The 18,285-nt window shown below is 42.3% G+C and overlaps 1 protein-coding gene across 1 annotated transcript; it reads left to right on the top strand.

Annotated features, from left to right (window-relative positions):
* Positions 1-4: 4 nt before the first annotated feature.
* LOC117701821 (antiviral innate immune response receptor RIG-I-like) lies at positions 5-11,490 on the top strand (the record flags this gene model as incomplete). Its single annotated transcript, XM_034493245.2, has 6 exons — positions 5-100; positions 2,932-3,022; positions 4,943-5,113; positions 6,100-6,251; positions 8,146-8,289; positions 10,220-11,490. Coding segments are annotated over 6 exons (951 nt in total), but the record flags the coding sequence as incomplete, so codon positions are not given.
* Between the last annotated feature and the right edge of the window lie 6,795 nt (positions 11,491-18,285).

The raw sequence follows: 18,285 nt of genomic DNA, 5'->3' as shown, positions 1-18,285 counted from the left end.
CCCTAAACTAAGAGACCTCTACTTGATCTTACAAGAAGAGTACCACTTAAAGCCAGAGACGAAGACCATCCTCTTCGTGAAGACCAGAGCACTTGTGGATGTAAGCTGTGCATGTGTATGTGAGTGAGTGTGTGTGTGAGAGAGAGAGAGCTTGTGTAAGTATGAGTTTGTATGAGTGTGTCTATGTGTGAGTGTGTATGTATGCGTGTCTGTGTGTGTGTGTTGTTTTGAGTGTATGTGTGAGTATTGAGTATGTTTGTATATGTATGTGTGTGTTTGTATATGAGTGTATGTGTGTGTGTGTTTACAGATTAGCCCTGCTTTATTGAAAAGGTTGCCCATTCTTCACTGCCCTGTAATCAAGTGTCCATACTAGTGTGGGCATATTCTGATTATTTATTCTTGCACTAATTGCCATTGCTTTATTGACCCGAAGTTTTAAGTCTTGGCACTATGAGTAAGCACTGCATCCTTTTTTAAAATCTAAAATTTTCTCTTCCAGCCATTCTGTAGGTTTTGATTAGTGACTAATGTGCCCGGATGTCTTATGTATATCACAATTCTCTTGATGTCATCTTAAAAAACTTACCTATTCGGATTTTAAAAAACAGTTTTAAAATTGGGCTATGGGCTGGAGATACAGCTCAATGGTCAAGCACCTGCCTGGCATGCATGACTTTGATCCCAGTTCTGGGAAAAAAATAGATTACCATCTTATCGTTAAGTTTTTAAAATTCTTTTTTTTGCAGGCTGGCCCCAAAACAGTCCTCTGTGAGACAGTCAATTTGAAGTGTTTTCTGTTGGCCCACAGACTGCTTTTTAATTATTTTAATAGTGTCTCTGCACACTGAATGTTTCAAGCCCATTTTTCTGGCTTTAGCTGGTGTTTAAGGACACATTTTTTTCCTCTGTTGTCATCTAGAAGTTTTTGAATTTTTATGTTAGTGTGAGATATAGTTGAGTGAGTTCATTTTTCCTTTGGATTTGTACAGCCTGTTATCTGTCGACAAGGCAATCCTTTATTGAATTACTTTTGTAACTTAGAAGAATCACTTGACTATATTTGGATGGACTTATTACTATTTCTTATTGATTTATATACATCTGTTGCTTTGATGTAAACATCAATTCTTGAATCCATTCCATAGTTATGAGTACGTTAGCTTTCTAATAAACTTTAAATGGGACAATGTAAATACTTTAACTCTTTTCTAAGCCTTTAAAGCCCCATTCCATTGTCTTGTGTACATTTTAGAATCGTATTATCCACGTCTATACGAAATATCTCCTGGGATCTTTCTTGAGGTATCACTGGATCTGTGGCTATGGGGAGAAAGTTATCTTAACACTATTGAGTCTTGAGCCTGTAGCCATAGCGTATCTGTCTGCAGCCATAGCGTATCTGTCTGCAGCCATAGCGTATCTGTCTGCAGCCATAGCGTATCTGTCTGCTTATGTGGTGTTTATTATTTCTGCTGAGTAGTAAATTACCTACAAAGACAGAGCCAGAAAATTTCCAACTTTATTATTTTATAAAATCCATGGGTCAGGATCTGGAAACAACCGGATACTTATGCCTCAAGGTCTCATGAGGCCGCAGTCAGCTCAAGACTCAAGACTGACCTCTCAGCTCCTTTTGCAGGTTTGTTGGCAGGCTTATAAAGATGAGCCTCCACATGGCAGCTGCTCTTGCCTACATGAGTGAGGTGAGAGACTGAGAAGAAGAGGACCTAGTAGACAGACACTGTCATTTTATAAAGTCTGTCTTGGAATTGATATCATAACACATCGCCCATATTTCAGAGATAAGCTACAGAGTCTTTCAGGAATATAAGATGTGGAAGTCATTGGAGGTTGCTTGTCATATGATCTTTGCTGTTTTTTTTTTTTTTTTTTTTTAATGTATGTGGGTGTTTTGACTGTGTGTATGTCTGTATACCATGTGCATGCAGTGCCCACGGAGTTCAGTAATGGGGCATGACATTCTATGGAACTGGAGTTAACAGACAGTTGTGGGTTGCTATGTAGTTGCTGGGAATTGAACTCAGGTCCTCTGGAAGAGCAGCCTGTTCTCTAACTGCTGAGCCATTTCTCCAGCCCCCTTTGCTGTGTTTTATTAGTGTTTTGTCATTTTTAGTATAGAGGTCCTGTGTATATTTTGTTAGATTCACACCTAGGTATAATTTTAGTGTTGTCATTCTGAAATTGTACTTTCAAATATTTCTCATTGAGAGCTGGGAAAACATCTCAGTTAGTAAAGTGTCTGAGGTACAAGCATCGGGACCTGGCTTCCAACAACCTGGCCAGAAAGCCGAGTACAGTAGTGCATCCTTGTAATCCCAGCTCTGCGGGGGCAGAGATAATAAAACCTTTGAGCTTGCTGGCCAGCCAGCCTAATTGGCAATGCCTAAGTCCCGAGGACTTACTCAGTCTCAGACCGAACTAAGGTGGGTGGCTCTTAAGGAATGAGGTTGACTTCATGCCTCCACATGCATGTACACACACATGCATACACCCCACCAACATGGTCAGCCACATGGTCAGGTCACATGTGTGGCGCACATGTGTGGAGGTCATGTACACCTCCACACAGCACACAGATCTTCAAATCACAGCTATCTGCTGCTGATATGTACTGTGTGATTAACTTACACGTATTGATCTTTCACTCTAAAGTCTTGATAAATTCACTTATTCTCTGCCTGAAGCTTGTCTTTTAATCACTGAAAATATCTCCTACATTAAATCATAATGAGTCAGAGTTCTGTATCACTAGAATTGATTGTTGCTTGGAATTTAGGGTTTCCAGTCTGAAATCTATTTGTCTGTTCAGCTGTATTCTCTTTTTCTATATGCATTCAATATATCGAATTGATGCGAGATTTCAAGTTTGCAAGTGGTGTTCAACTGGCTGTTGCTTTTCACTTTTAGGCTCTGAAGAAATGGATTGAAGAAAACCCTGCACTGAGCTTTCTAAAGCCTGGCATACTGACTGGACGTGGCAGAACAAACCAGGCAGCAGGTATTTATGTCTAGTGATTTAGATTTAGTATACTAACCATATGAAATGTACACTACACTAATTATTTTAGTGTTTATATCAGTCAGAGCTCAACCAGAGAAATAAAGCTACTAGATTATATGTATGTATGTATGTATGTATGTATGTATGTATGTATGTATGTTTATGTACTTAGAGATAGGGTTTCTCTTTGTAACCCTGGCTCTCCTGGAATTCACTCTGTAGATCAGGCTGGCCTCCGACTCACAGAGATCTATCTACCTGCCTCTGTCTTCTGAGTGTTGGGATGAAAGGCCTGCATGTCATCATGCCCAGCTGTGTATTTATATCTGTATACAGTACACCGAGATTTGAAAATGAACACACACTTAGGCTAGCAGTACAAGTCTGAAACCTGTAGGGCATTAGTCAGAATGGAAACCAAGAGCAGTTTGGAACTCCCACCCCATGAACTGTTTAGTTCACTGAGCTCAGGGAAGGCCTAAACCCTATTTCAAAAAAAGTAATGAGAGTAGGTCAGGCCCACTTAGAGGAATTCACTTCTCATTTAGCTGGACACCAACTGATAGGGATCCTAACCATGTCTGCAGACTCCCTTCACGGCAGCACCTGCTGAAGCTCTGCTGTCCCAGGCAGTGCCTCAGAAGGCCTGCACATTTCCCAGGTGCCAAAAGCTACCCTAGTCTCGTCCATGAGGAAGTTGCCTTCTTTTGTGTTCTACACACAAAGCCAGAGTTACTTTCTTAGCACTTCTTAAGCCAATTTCTCTCTCCAAATTCTGGAAATAAAAATAGTCTGGGTCTATTGTACTGTTATTCTTTTGCACAGTAGATTTTTTTTTTTTTTCTACCTACCTCCTAGTTTGTAGTTTTTGAAAAACAGTCCAGGCAATCCTGACCTCCAGCTGGTGTGGTCTGGGAGGAAGGTTATCGTTTCCCGGAAGCGCCCCATGTGCCTCTTCTCCTCACAGCTTTGTCCCAAGTCACATCTCAGGACCGTATGACCTGTCCTCGCTGTTCTTCTTGCCAGCGTTGTTTACACTAAACAAGTCTCCACCCTGCTCTCTCTGCCCTCAGGCATTGCTCTTGTACTTTTCCAGTGTGGAATTTGCCGATTTCATAACTATAGAATGGACTCAAGTGTTGAATGTGTGGTTTCCAGTCTAACACTACCCTAATGTGGCTGGATTTCAAAGTTCTCTGCCATCTCTCCTGCATAAATCCAACTTGATTTTCAAACTTATTTACTGACATATAAATAGAGCCTTGGATAATGTTTTGTCTGCTCATCCATGCATGTGTCTACCCACCCACCCATCCATGCATGCATCCATCTTTCCGTCATGCGTTTAGACCTTACTCAGCACCTGCTTCTTCGGAGCAGCCATCCCTGTCATCTAATACCTGAGCCCCTCCCCCTCCACGTTCCCATCTTACAGATTTCATCCCACTTCCTCCATCATGGCTTCCTGCTCATCATCCTTACAGATAAAAATGTAATCTTTAAGCGTCATATTCTTACCTGCCCAGCCATAATCCATAAGTGCTGAGTGAGTGTTGGATGAATGAATAAAAATGGGTTAAGATGATCCTGCTATTGTTGTTTTCGGGATGATTCCTTCTTGTTTTATAGCTACCCTAGGAAAATATGTAAACTTTTACAAAAAGCTACAGGTTGCTTGATGTTTGGACATTTTCAGATTCATTTCCTACTTTGAGAAGCAGGTTGTAACATTTAGGCCTTACTTTCTTCATCTGTCAAATGGAACAATGAATGGTAGTTGTCCCCAGCTCACAGGTTAATATAAATGGTGAAACCTGAGCTTTTTTTTTGTGAAAATAACTTTTCCAGTTTTAAATGGTTCATAATTAGTAGCCAGTTTCTGAGTGAGTTGTACAGTGTCCTCTTTATCCAACACAGGAATGACGCTCCCAGCACAGAAGTGTGTGCTGGAGGCATTTAGAGCCAGTGGAGATAACAATATTCTGATTGCTACCTCGGTCGCTGATGAGGGCATTGACATTGCTGAGTGCAATCTCGTCATCCTGTATGAGTACGTGGGCAACGTCATCAAGATGATCCAAACCAGAGGTGAGAGCAGCTGACCTCCTTCCTACCCCGCTCCCATTTTGTCTGGCAGGTGAGTGTGTTTGTCCTTTGTCCTTTCTCCTTTCCTGAGCTGTACTATGTGATTGATGACACAGCTGACTCTGGTACTCGTAGTCTAAAAGCTGACTGACTTGGTCAGGGTGGTTACAGTTTTACCGATGGTACTGCTTACTTGCCCAGCATTCAACGGCATACTCATGAAAACATCATAGCCACCAGGCCTGAGGCTTTGCCAGTTGGCAAGTAGACCTTTCATGGTGTGGTGAGTAGCTTCCTGTATTCCAGAGTCTGGTCTCTTCTGGACCAGAGTCTTCTTTCCTTTTCCTTTCTTTCCCGCCCAAGAATAGTCCCCGAATTCCTTTACCTGAATATCCTTTACCTGAATTCCTCTGTGCCTGTCACTCATCATTCATGTCCCATTTTTTCATCCTCCTCCTCAGCTTATTGTGCAGTTGAGCCAGCCAGACTCTTACTGCCTGTCCAGTTTCTCACACACTTCCGCTCTGTGTGTTAGGTCCTTCTCTGTCTCCTCCACACATAACCTACTTCTTCCAGCTAGAATAAGTACTCCTTCAAATGACCAGGACCTTTTATATCTGTCTCTGCAATAGCACTGACAATTGCATTCCCGGGGTATGAACCTCTCTCCACACTGCAGAAGGGTCAGGTAGTCGTGCATGGTGCTATTGCTGAGGGCTCATGCCAGATTATCTGTAAATCAGTGTCGCTGGTAATACGGCTGTGCAATCAGACTGTGTCATTGCAGAGCCCATGAAAGCCACCATAGGTGGTTATCTGTGTGCTGGACACGCACGCTGGAACCTGCGTTTGAGTTTACTCTACAGTTCAGCTTCCCTAGAAAGTGGGGTGCAGTGAATCAAAGTTGAATTCTAGAAATACTTCTCACATCTCTTTCCACATAACATCAGAATTTTACATTAACACACAAATAAAATGTTTTCTTTCAGGCAGAGGAAGAGCACGAGATAGCAAGTGCTTCCTCCTGACCAGCAGCGCTGATGTGATTGAAAAAGAAAAGGCAAATATGGTCAAGGAAAAAATAATGAATGAATCTATTTTAAGACTGCAGACATGGGATGAAATGAAATTTGCAAAGACAGTAAGTCTCTCTGTGCTACCCTTTTGGAATCTGACTAGAAATAATGAATGACTGTAGTTGGTCCTGAATATGTGTGTGTGTGTGTGTGTGTGTGTGTGTGTGTGTGTGTGTGTGTCTGTCTGTCTGTCTGTCTGTCTGTCTGTCTGTCTATATTTGTTGTGTTTTTTTGAGAGGGTCCAAGAAACTCAGGCTGGCCTAAAACTTGAACCTATTATGGACCTGAAGGTGACCTTGAACTTCTTATCCTCCAGTCCCTACCTCTCAAGGGTTGGGATTAGAGATAAAAGGGAGAGTGATGGAATTCAAGTGACATGAAAGAAAGGCCATATTGGGGGAACGAGGGGACCAGCCTGAGGTGAGAGGGAGCTCAGTGTAGGGAAGGCGTAGAAAGGAAAGCCCAGTTGGGATAGCCTGAAGGTGGGAGGCCATGGATATCATACATTGATTACTTCCTAACCTATATTCATGGCAGCAAATCCTAAGTTTTCTTTTCTCTGTGAATGCCTTCATTTCTCTTTATTAATTCTTTTAGCACCTGAGAAATAACTGTGCCTCTTCCTTCTGGCCTGTGTGACTTCTGAGGACTGACTGCAGTCACCCAGACTGCTTTTCCTTTGCAGAGACAGTGTTTCCAGAGGTTTAATTATAAGCACCTTTGGGTGAACATCTTTGCTTTATATTGTTTGAGGCTAGTTTGGCTTTTATGTCTCTGTGATCATGTTGCTCTTCATAGTTAGAATTGTTCAGCCATGGTTCTGGACTCCGGTGACGTGGATGTTAGACATAAAAACATTCTTCAGTAGCTATGTGTCCCAATGAGTCTGGCTTTTGTTTTTGTTTTGTTTTAGTCTGTTTCCTTTGTGTTATTTGATTGGGGTAGTTTTATTTAATAAATATGTGTGTGTATATATATGTGTGTATGTGTGTGTGTGTGGTATGTGTGTGTGGTGTGTGTGTGTGTGTGGTGTGTGTGTGTGTGTGTGTGTGTGGTGTGTATCTATGCTTCCAGTCAACAAGGCTGAAGACCCTGGCTCCATCCTGATAACTAAGGCTGAATTACATACAGCTTTGTAAAATAGAAATCTTAGTTCTCCTTTGATACAGGTAGAGAGAGGCTAGGCCACAGGACCTCCCCACCCTGGGAGCAAAGTAGTTTTATTGTCTAAATTTTAAGCTTTAAAGATTTTGTTTGCTAGGCTCCCTTTTTCTGGTCTTTTTCGGAGGGACACCAGGCTTTTCCTGGAATTTTTTCCCTGTGCCCACAGGTACTTCTGATTATCAGATGAGGAGGAAGTCCAGGGAACCCAGCATGATATTCCTAGGGCCCCAGTAGTTCTGGCTGGCCTGCCCTCTTCTCACTCTTCATGAAATTTTATTTGGTTTGTCTATGATGCACTGTTCTTTCTGTACCTGGCCAAAGCCTACACTTGGGTTAGAATAGAGCTGCATTGTGCTGCTGCGCTGGGATTCAGCAGGATGGTTTGAGCCCGAGAGGAGGTTTCAGAGGGAGAGAACTGTTCCTCCCCTTGGCCCTTTGGCTCATTCCTGAAGTATCCACGTGATAAGTCTATTTGTGAAGGATTGCTAACATTTTGCAAACCACTAAAGTAGAAAGCATGGCTCACGTGACCCTTCTATAGGCACGTTTATGGCAGTCATTGAAGGACTAACACATAGGATGCAGGTGAGTGCCGACTACGAAACGGTTAGGAGCACCAAAGCAATTATGAACCTGGTTTTTACAAGCAAAACGATACAAATAAGTGCTATATGGAAATACGCTCATGGAAATTATTTTCGCGTGTGTATGTGTGTGTGTTATGGCCATGTACATTTATTTATCTTTGTGTGCTAGTTATGGTCATCCAAACAAACCCTTTCTGTCGGCCTGCAGATTCACCGCATACAGCTGGATGAGAAGTTCCTCAGAGACAGTCACCACAAACCACAACCTGTGCCCGACAAAGAGAACAAGAAGCTGCTGTGTGGAAAGTGCAAGACTTTTGCATGCTACACGGCCGACATTCGAGTGGTTGAGGTGAGGCCCTGGGTAGCACCAGTTAAATCTTACCATCTTCTGGAGAAATGTTTGTAGCAAGAACACTCTTTCTGTTGTGGGGGTGGCGAGTGTTGGCCATGGCCCTGTATTAAGATATAAAAGGCTGATGTTACTGAAGTACAAAACAGAAAATGGTGCCGGCAGCGGGGAGTAGAGCAGGGTCTAATTGCAGCTGCCCCAGACAGTCAGGCAGGGCTGATGAAGTTTACGGTTCCACAGCACAGCAGGGCGAGCACCGCTTAGAGTTTCCGATTCATTAACAACTCTTACAAAGAATTAGATGAGAGAAATTCAAAGCGCCATACATGCAGAGATGAAAACTGTTCAGGCAGAAGGGAATGCTAATTACTCTGGTGAGATCATTGCATGCTTAGATTATCACACTGTACACCCCAAGTGAGAACAACTGTGTGTTCTGAAATACAGTCTCACTTAAGTAGACCAGGTTGGCTTCAACTTGTGATTCTCCGTGTCTCAGTTTCCCCAGTTCAGGGACTACACCACCACTCTTTCCAAAGAAATAGTTTTTTGTTTTTTTTCCAATGCAGGTATAAAAGATGAAGGCTATGTTAGATACAGTGGTATGTCCTTGATTAGTTCCAGGAACAAATAAGGATCAGGCATAAAAATCTCTAACTGATTTATTAGTTTTAACAAATGTGTGACTGCGTATAAAACGGAACTGGGTTCAAGGCGTTCACAAATCTTCTGCGGCATCTCTGCAACATTACTGCATGTCAAAGATTATACCAAAAACCCCCGTAAAGACTGTGATTTTGAAGCACACATGGCATAGTGTAAACCTGCCAGCAAATTAATGGTAAGGTGAGGAAATAACGTGAATATAAAATGACAAGGATGCTTTTCTTACGGCTGCATACGGGGTGAGCAGCAATGTCTCTGCCATGACCAGTGTGGGTCCATCTTTGTCTAAAGGGGAAAAAAAGGCTAAATATATAAAAATGATACATTCTGCTAGGGAAGTTCTCTCTTCCTATTTTGTTTTCTAAACTTCCTTATTGGGACTTAAAAAATGCTTTTTATAATGGAAAAAGAAATACCTCATTTTAAAGAATGAAACACTTGCAGGTTAGCCTTCTACCTTTTCTCCCTTAAAACTTTTTTTTTTTTTTTTTGAGACAGGATCTCTCTCTATAGCACTGGGTATCTTGAAACTCACTATGTAGAGATCCCCTTGTCTCTGCCTCCCATGTGCTGGGACTTAAAGGCATGCACCATTATATATGGTCTCCTTAAAACTTAACTAAAGGTTGTAAAAAAAATGGGGGGGGGAGAGAGAGAGAGAGAGAGACAGACACTAATCTTGTTGTCATCATTCTTGCTACCAATGGCAGGTAGCGGATGGCTGGACTAGCCTGGGGATGGGTAGATGGGTATATTACTTATAATGAGTGTCAACCATTTTCTGAGTCTGATTCTTTAGATGTCAAAGGTCCTTTCAGCTCCAATTTCAAGTCTTCCTGTTCATAGTGACCCCTGTAAACAATTTCCCTGGAGGACTGGGCGCTGGATCTGCATTTATGTTTGCAGGGTCCGCTCTTAAGTCAACTCTGAACAGTATAGCTCCTGAGTCTCTTCACACACAGACCCTGTGACCCCTGGGCGTTTAACCCTGTGCTTTGGGTCTTGCCTTTCTGGCCTCTGATGAACTTGCACTTTGTGAACTTCTTTTTGTTTCTGAGTTGCAAAGTTGGGTTTCTCCCCTTCTTAGGTGCAAGAGGCCCAGTAAATGGATTCTAATTGGCCTGGGGAAGACTGTCTATATAGTTTTTTCTTCCAACTGTAAAATAAATGAGATTCCACTCATTCCTCATTCTTGGCTATTGAGTGGCTTTTAAGTCATTTTCGGACAGTTTCTAACATTGTGTGTTCCATCTCTTCCTCCTAGAAATCCCACTACACTGTACTTGGAAATGCTTTTAAGGAGAACTTTGTGTGTAAGCCACACCCTAAACCAAAGATCTATGATAGTTTTGAGAAGAAAGCAAAAATATTCTGTGCCAAACAGAACTGCAGCCACGACTGGGGAATTTTTGTGAGATACAAGACGTTCGAGATTCCAGTCATAAAAATTGAAAGTTTCGTTGTGGAAGATATTGCCAGTGGAGTTCAGAACCGGCACTCGAAGTGGAAGGACTTTCACTTTGAAAGAGTACAGTTTGATCCCGCAGAGATGTCCATATGACCTCGGGCTCCTCAGTCTCCCGCTACTGGGAGCAACGCCTTAAGTGTGGAAGCGATGAGTCCACATTTTCCTACCCAAGCTTGCACAATCCTTTCCTACCCAAGCTTGCACAATCCTTTCTTACACAAGCCTGCACTGTGTTGAATGCCAGATAACCTGACCTGCTTGTTCTAAGCCATTTCTGTCCACACAGAGCACACACGCATGAACTGAATACTTTGTTCACCAATAACTCATAGCACTTGGCAGTGGTGGGGAGGGGTTGAAGAATTTCCCTTATACACTTTTTGGAACTGCCTGCCAGGGAATGCGCAGCCACTCCGTACACCGAGACGCATGATGGCTGGCGTGCTGGAAGGTTTCCCACACTGCCCTCTTTGCTTGACCTGCTGTAAGCTGCCTTTTGCCCTCAACAGTCCACTGACTTAGTTCTTTTCCAGGCCACCTACTGACTGCCAGATCCAGCAGCACTTCTGTCCCTCGCTGACTCCTTTCCTGATTTGGCCCTGCCACCCTGTCACCCTTTGCAGATTCTCCTGGTTTCTGTCTCTTCCCAGTCTTTTCCATTGGTTTCTTTGCTGACACAGATTTGGTGATTGCAAGGTTCAATATGCACACACATATGTATTAAAATGACATATACTTTTAAAATGTAAAAGACTAGGGTTGACAGCTACGATTACGGAGAAGGTATTTCTGTTCGGTTCATTTACTATACACCTTTCTCTCATCTGTTATTTTAATTTTGGCCATTTCCCCTTCTTGAATAGACATCTCAAACTATCTCTCTGCCTGTATGCCTATCTGTATGTCCGTCCCCCACCTGTTTGAGACAGGCTCTCTCTGTAGACCAGCAACTCGATATCTAGACCTTGAACTCACAGATCCCCTTGCCTCTCCAGTGCTGAAATTAAAATCTCTCACCGTGCCAGGCTCTAGATACTTTCAATAAAGGCCGATGTTTAACATTTGAACTACTTCCAGTTCATTCCCTAACATGGCTTTTTGTTGTTGTCATTGTTTACTTTCTGAGACACTGTTCCTTTGTGTAGCCTTGGCTCTGTAGACCAGGCTGCCCTTGATCGAAGACATCAGCCAGCTCCTGCCTCCTAAAGTCCTGAGATGGAAGCCCTGCATCACTGTGCCTGGCCTGCCTGTTCTTCTTAAACATTATATATTCAAATGGCATTTCCATGTTTCTTCTCAAGGTTTACTAATGCTTCAGAGAGCTTAGTTTGGGGTTCTTCAGAGCAAGAGACAAGTGCTTGAGTACTGTTACTGCCAACAGACCAAGGTACTCTTCAGTTCAGGGAAGGAACTGGACTGGCTTTATAGGCAGTACAGTGGGTTTAACACCTTCCTAAAACGTACTTGTAATTCACTAGGACCATCAATGGCCTAAACAGAACTGCAGAGATCATGTGACCACATAACTTTTCACATGACACTTACATCCGAAGACTATCCCAAGTCCACCCAGAGCACAGTGGGTCACCCAAACTACCCAGATCAACCCTGGAGGTCAATGGAAAGACATGGGAATAGCACATTTCCCACATATGCCTAGAGAAATTAACCAGCAACATAAGTCTCTAAGGAGGGGGGGGGGGAACCTACAGGGATTAGGCTTTTAATTGATATGTGAAAAAAAGATGGTATGTAGTAGTTCTTGATAATGGTCATTGGTAAAATTTTTAATAAGTGCAATAAAATGGATCAAATGAATTGGCTGACTTTCATTTATTTCTTTTAGTCTTTACTGCTACAGTTTAAGAACTCTCTAGCATGTATAAAATATCTACTGGAAATTGAGAAAAACTTTTAAACGTTACAATGATTTAATTAAAATTTTATATATTTTATATATATGGGTGTTTTACCTGCATGTACATATGCACACTAGAAGGGGGCATTGGATCCCCTCTGACTATAGTTATAGATGGTTTTATGCTCCCATGTGGGCATTAAGAATTGAACTCAGGACCTCTGGAAGAGCAGCCAGTGTTCTTAACTGCTAAAGCTGAGAACAAAGGTTTGAGTTGTACACAGCCTTAAGCCACTGCCAAATATGCCACAGAATGGAGCAAACCCTGGGTTACTAAGCACTGAATGAATAGAACAGGTAGGTTTTGAGAGATGGGAAAATGCTGGTCTTTGGACTTCCTGATGGAAGCTGCATCTGCAGTCTCCCATGAGCACATCACTGGTCCCCACTAGAGTCCTTGCAGGTTGCCATTCACGTGTCCTTTCTGAAGCTCAACCACAGACCTTGTTCTGCAACCACAGACCTTGCTGTTTTGTGGTCAGTACTGATGTCATGGCATTTTCATCCTGACCCAGAGCCTTCAGTCGAAGGCCTCATTGTGAATAAGGTTGCTGGACTCCTGACTCCTGTACTTAAAGCAGACTCAGTATTAACTCGGGTGTTTCTGCACGCCTGTCTTGTGGGATGGATGGTGTTGTGAGGTCCCCTGAGGGATGCACTGAGGGGCCAGGGAGACTTTTCTATCTTTTCCATCTTTAGAGCCTATGGGTCACTGTGTTGCTCCCATCATCTTAACATCCACTTGAACCAGTGGTTCCTGAAACACTTCTGTTCATTGGACCTTTTAATTAGCATCCTGCTTAAAAAAAAAAAAACAACAAAAAACAACCCAGCAACAAGTATCTGGCTGAGATATCAACAAGATAGGTAGAATCAAAGTGAACTGTAAACTGGATCATGCCAGTAACTGTGTTAATACACCATAAAATATAACTACTACTTCACTTTACAAATCTGTGTTTAATAAACGGGTACAGGCTTGTTGGATGCAAACTTTTAAACTCCTAATAAAAATGCCAGCTATGATTATCTTTGTTTATGGCAATTTGACGAAGAGTACAGAAATTAGTTGAGTGTTAAATCACATCTGTGCTTACAACATTTAACAACTTCCTAAAAGGCAAGTGAAACCACAGTTCCTGTTTTCACAAGCAATGCTGTTTCATTCCTATACAACCCACGGGCTGCTTCACGCCATCTTAATGAAGGCTTCCTCCTTTGAACACTTGGGCTTCAAGTGTGGCACTGTTGGGGAAGGATGGGGAACCTGTAGGAGATGAAGCTTCTCTGGAGGAGGTGTGTCACTGGGAATGGATCTAGAGACTTTATAGCCGGTTCCTCTTCCTGTTCAGTCAGCTTCCTTAGATGCAATGTGACTGGCTAGCCTCCTGCTCCAGTTGCCATGCCTTCCCTGCCTGCTACCATGTTCTCGACACCAGGATGGACACTGTTGGTCAGGAACCCTATAGCAATATAAACCCTTCTCCCTTAAGCTGCTTTTGTCAGGATATAATCCCACAGCAATAGAAAAGTAACGTAGACACCAACACAGTCCTGAGGGAGAGAGGCTGTGCCAAAGTTAAGGTTCTTCATTGATGAGTAGGAAGTCCTATTGTCTGTGCCCAAGACAGATGTTTGCAATGACAAATGATTAACTCTCACCAAACAACAGATGGCAGCCATACCCCTTACCCAATGAGGGCCTCAGAACAGGAATACCTAACAAATGCTGTCTCAGAGGCCATTAGAACGTGAGCTGAGAGGAGAGATAATAGGTAAGTGGCCTGTGTTTAAATCACTAGAACCAATTAAGCCTGAGGCCATGATGTCACTATTCTTTATTACATGGACCAATTTACTTTTCTTTTGCTTAAGCCACACTGAGTAATGCTTTTTACACCCAAGACTGACATGACTAACATATTCTTCCTTTATATAGTATTTTCTATGAAACACAAAAACATTGTATGTACACAGACACACAGACACACAGACACACACACACACACACACACACACACACACACACACACGAAAGGTACTTTTACTTTGTTGCTGTGTTAAGTAAATTTGCCATTTAGGTCGCTGTGGATGGCAAGGGATGCCTGTTGTTTAGGAAGGAGAAGGCAGTAATGGACTTGCAAAATCATAAACACAAAGGAGGTATCGATCTCTTTTACAAGAAGGAGAAAGGGGTGGGGAGTAGGTGGGCCAGCACTGCCTTGAGAACTCAGGTAAAAGGCTGTACAGTCTAACTTTGGGCCAGCATTGGACACTGGCCAATACTGAAGCACAAAGAGCAGAGGACTGGTTTAGCTAGAGGAGTGGAGAGTGGAAGAAGCTTGTTTCAGAGGCTACTTCCCTCACAGGCAGCGTCTGAGTCTGCTCGAGCTGCTACAACAAAACCTCACAGAAGAGATAGCTTAAGCATTGATATTTCTGGGGGTCGAGGAAGCCAAGATCAAACAACCCCACCCCTAAAACTGCCAGCCCAAAATACTGATCCTGGCGTAGCTGTTCTTCAAAATTGAAGAAAGGATCAAGGCTTTCTCAAATACAAGATGAGGGAGCCATCCTAACAGCCCCACTACAGGAAACACCACAGGCACCTCAAGCTGGAGCTACAAACAAAAAAAGACACAAAAGCATAAAACCCACAGGGAAATCCAATACACAGCCAATGGGATTGTGGGAAGCCAACAGAAGGTGGCTATCATCCTTGCAGCCATCTTGAGCCATATACCCCGAAAAGAGACTTGATTACATCAGCCTGCAACAGCTGAGCACACTCTGATAACATCTTGTTTTAGATACCCAGGATCTTCCCTTGGGTGTGTGAGACTTAGAGATCAGATTTAGAGCCAAGACTTAAGGTCATGACTTAAGGTGTGATTTAGAGATAAGACCTAAGGGCGTGAATTAAGGGCGTGACTTAGAGGCATGGCTTAGAAGTGAGACATAAAAGGTGAGAGGCAGACAGAAGAGTTCAGTACAACTTGGAGTAGGAATTAGGCAATTAGGTAGAAGACACATGGACTAGAGAACTCAGAAGAAATCATTATTATTATTAGGCATTAGGTATAAGGCACTTAATACTTGGAGAAAGAACTTGGAACTTGGAGGCACTAGGAACTAGGAACTAGGGACTAGGGATTAGGGACTAGGGACTCAAGACTTGGGACTTGGACTAGGAAGACAGACTGAAGAATAAATGGGATTGAATCACACTGTCTGGTCTCCATTCCTGGAATCCGTCCTCACTCTCTCTCTTGCTGAACCCCAACCCGTGGACTGGAGCAGCTTGGGGCAGTGCAGGCTCTAACAATTTAGCCCCCCCAAGGCTTTTGGCAGTGCGGGTTCCAACATTGATAGAGCGGTCTGCAACATTTTGGCCCCCAAACGTGGGGTAACTGGGGCCTCAACATTTTTGACACCCAACATGGGCTAGAGCGGCTCTCAACATGAGATGGCTGCTGGATGGGATGCAAATCTTCCAACCATCTTCCCACACCATTAAAATGATAATCACAACCATGTGTTTGTTACTAGATGCATAGTATAAAAACAAAGTGTGGTGTTAAAATACAGAATGTGGGAGGAAGAGCAAGTTTTCATATGTGCTCCTAGCTTTTAAACAGCCTTCGATATCACATAACTCCTGGAGACTCACCATGATCACAACTTCAAACCTCCACTAGACAGACAGAAGACCCCACTAAAGAATATCACCTGCACATACAGGAAGGAGCCGGAAGGGACAACCATAGCCAAGTAAGTCTTCATTTACCAGTAACAGGAGGCATTTTAGAAATGTGCAAAAAAAAGAAAATGTGTAAGTACTATGTTCCTGAACAATTAATGAGCCAAAGGGGAAAGTAACAAAATTAAATCACATGCAGTAAAAGAATTAAAGTTATTAATATGTCTGTACTAACACCATGATCTGCAGATTCAATGCGATCCTAGGAAATTCCCAATGCTATTTTTTTTCCCCAAAGACATTTTTCTAAGAAACAAAAGCTGCCTTACTCTATGTACGAGGAACCACAAGACTCCCAACAGCCAAAGATATGCTGAGAAGGAAAACAAAACTGGAATTATTACCATTATCAAACTTCAAAATATATTACAAAGACACAGCAATGAAAATAGCATTCCGCTAACATAAGAAGAGATGCAGAACCCAATGGAAGAGAACACAGGCTGCGGAAGTATTGTGGTTCTGACTGACAAGGAAGCCAAGACACACAATGAAGAGCTGTCTCTTCAATAAATGCTGTTGGAGAAACTGGATGGCCACATGCAAAGGAACGGAGCTGGACCCTTATCTCATACTACAGAAAAATCAGCGTAAGATACATTGACCTCACTCTAAAAAAGGATTAGATAAACTCAAAGGAAATGCTATGGCATTGTTTATAGTTATGTCTTCAGCAACAAAAAGGCAAACAGGCCCATCAGACTGCTGCAAAATAAAAGTTTCCTAGCTATGGAAACAGTCAAGAGTTAGACTAACCACAAGATCGGAGGAAATATTTCATAAATACTTACAGTGCAGAGTAGGTGGTATTAGAATTCAACAACAGAATGAAACAACTCAATTAAAAATGGGCAAAGGACTGGGACAGACATTTTTCAAAACAAGTCACAAAAGTGATCAATACATATATGAAAATATACTCAACATCATTAATCATCGGGGAACTGCAAATAAAACCATAGCTAAAACCATACAGAAAAAGTAAAGGTTAGTGCTGGCGAGAGTATGGGGGAGGGGTGTGCACACACAGTTGGAGGCCATTTACACGTACATGTAAAGACACTAAGGAAAGCAGTTGGAACTCTCCAGAAACTCACAAAGGACATCACTATGACCCAGAAATTCCACTTCTAGCTATGCATCCAAAGGAATTAAGCCAGTACAGTTGATGAATCACCTGTATCGACATTCATTTCAGCACTATTCACAAAAGCTAAGGTATAATCTGGCTAGTTGTTTATTCATGGCTGAATCAGTAAAGAAAAGATGAGGCACATGTGTGTACACACAAATATATTATTTGTGCCAACAGGGATGAACCTTATGGACAGCGTGTTAAATGAAAAAGGCCACGCACAAAAGAAAAACAAAAAAAACTGCACAATCTCACTATGTCTAAAGTTAAATGTACACAATAGTAGTTAAAAGGGGCCGAGAGGACACCCTTGCTAAGGAAGCAGGGAAGGGTCAGCTAGAAAATGAATGGAGAAAATATTACAAGCTGTACATGAAAACGTGGAAGAACATGGTATTTCATTCAGGAGGAAGAAGCTTAGGAGCTCTGTGGTACAGCATGGAGACTGCTGTTAATACCTATACATCCTATATTCTTTTTTTTGTTTTGTTTTTCGAGACAGGGTTTCTCTGTGTAGCCCTGGCTGTCCTCAAACTCACTCTGTAGACCAGGCTGGCCTCGAACTCAGAAATCCACCTGCCTCTGCCTCCCAAGTGCTGGGATTAAAGGCGTGCGCCACCATCGCCTGGGCCCTATATTCTTTTAAAACTATATTCTTGGAAGTATTCTCACCACAAAAAGTAAGAATGTGAGGCTTAGTTTAGTCACTCTATGATGTTTACATATTTGAAAAAATCATATACAAAGTAAATACAATTTTTACTTTTTAGTTAAAAAAATAAGATACACAGTCCAGTGGTGGTGGGCACACCTTTAATTCATCACTTAGGAGGTAGAGACAGGCGGGTCTCAATGAGTTCGAGGCCAGTCTAATTGACAGAGTGAGTTCTAGGACAGCCAAGGCTACACAGAAAGATCCTGTCTCAAAAAAATCAAAACAACAACAAAAAGAAAGAAAGAAAGAAAGAAAGAAAGAAAGAAAGAAAGAGAGAAAGAAAGAAGGAAAGAAGGAAAGAAAAAAGTTAAGAGACACAAAGAAGCCCTCCCCC

This window comes from Arvicanthis niloticus, unplaced genomic scaffold (assembly GCF_011762505.2).
Source record: "Arvicanthis niloticus isolate mArvNil1 unplaced genomic scaffold, mArvNil1.pat.X pat_scaffold_258_arrow_ctg1, whole genome shotgun sequence".
NCBI lineage: Eukaryota > Metazoa > Chordata > Mammalia > Rodentia > Muridae > Arvicanthis > Arvicanthis niloticus.
The sequence above is the reverse complement of the archived record's forward strand: the minus strand, read 5'-3'. Positions and strand labels throughout refer to the sequence as shown.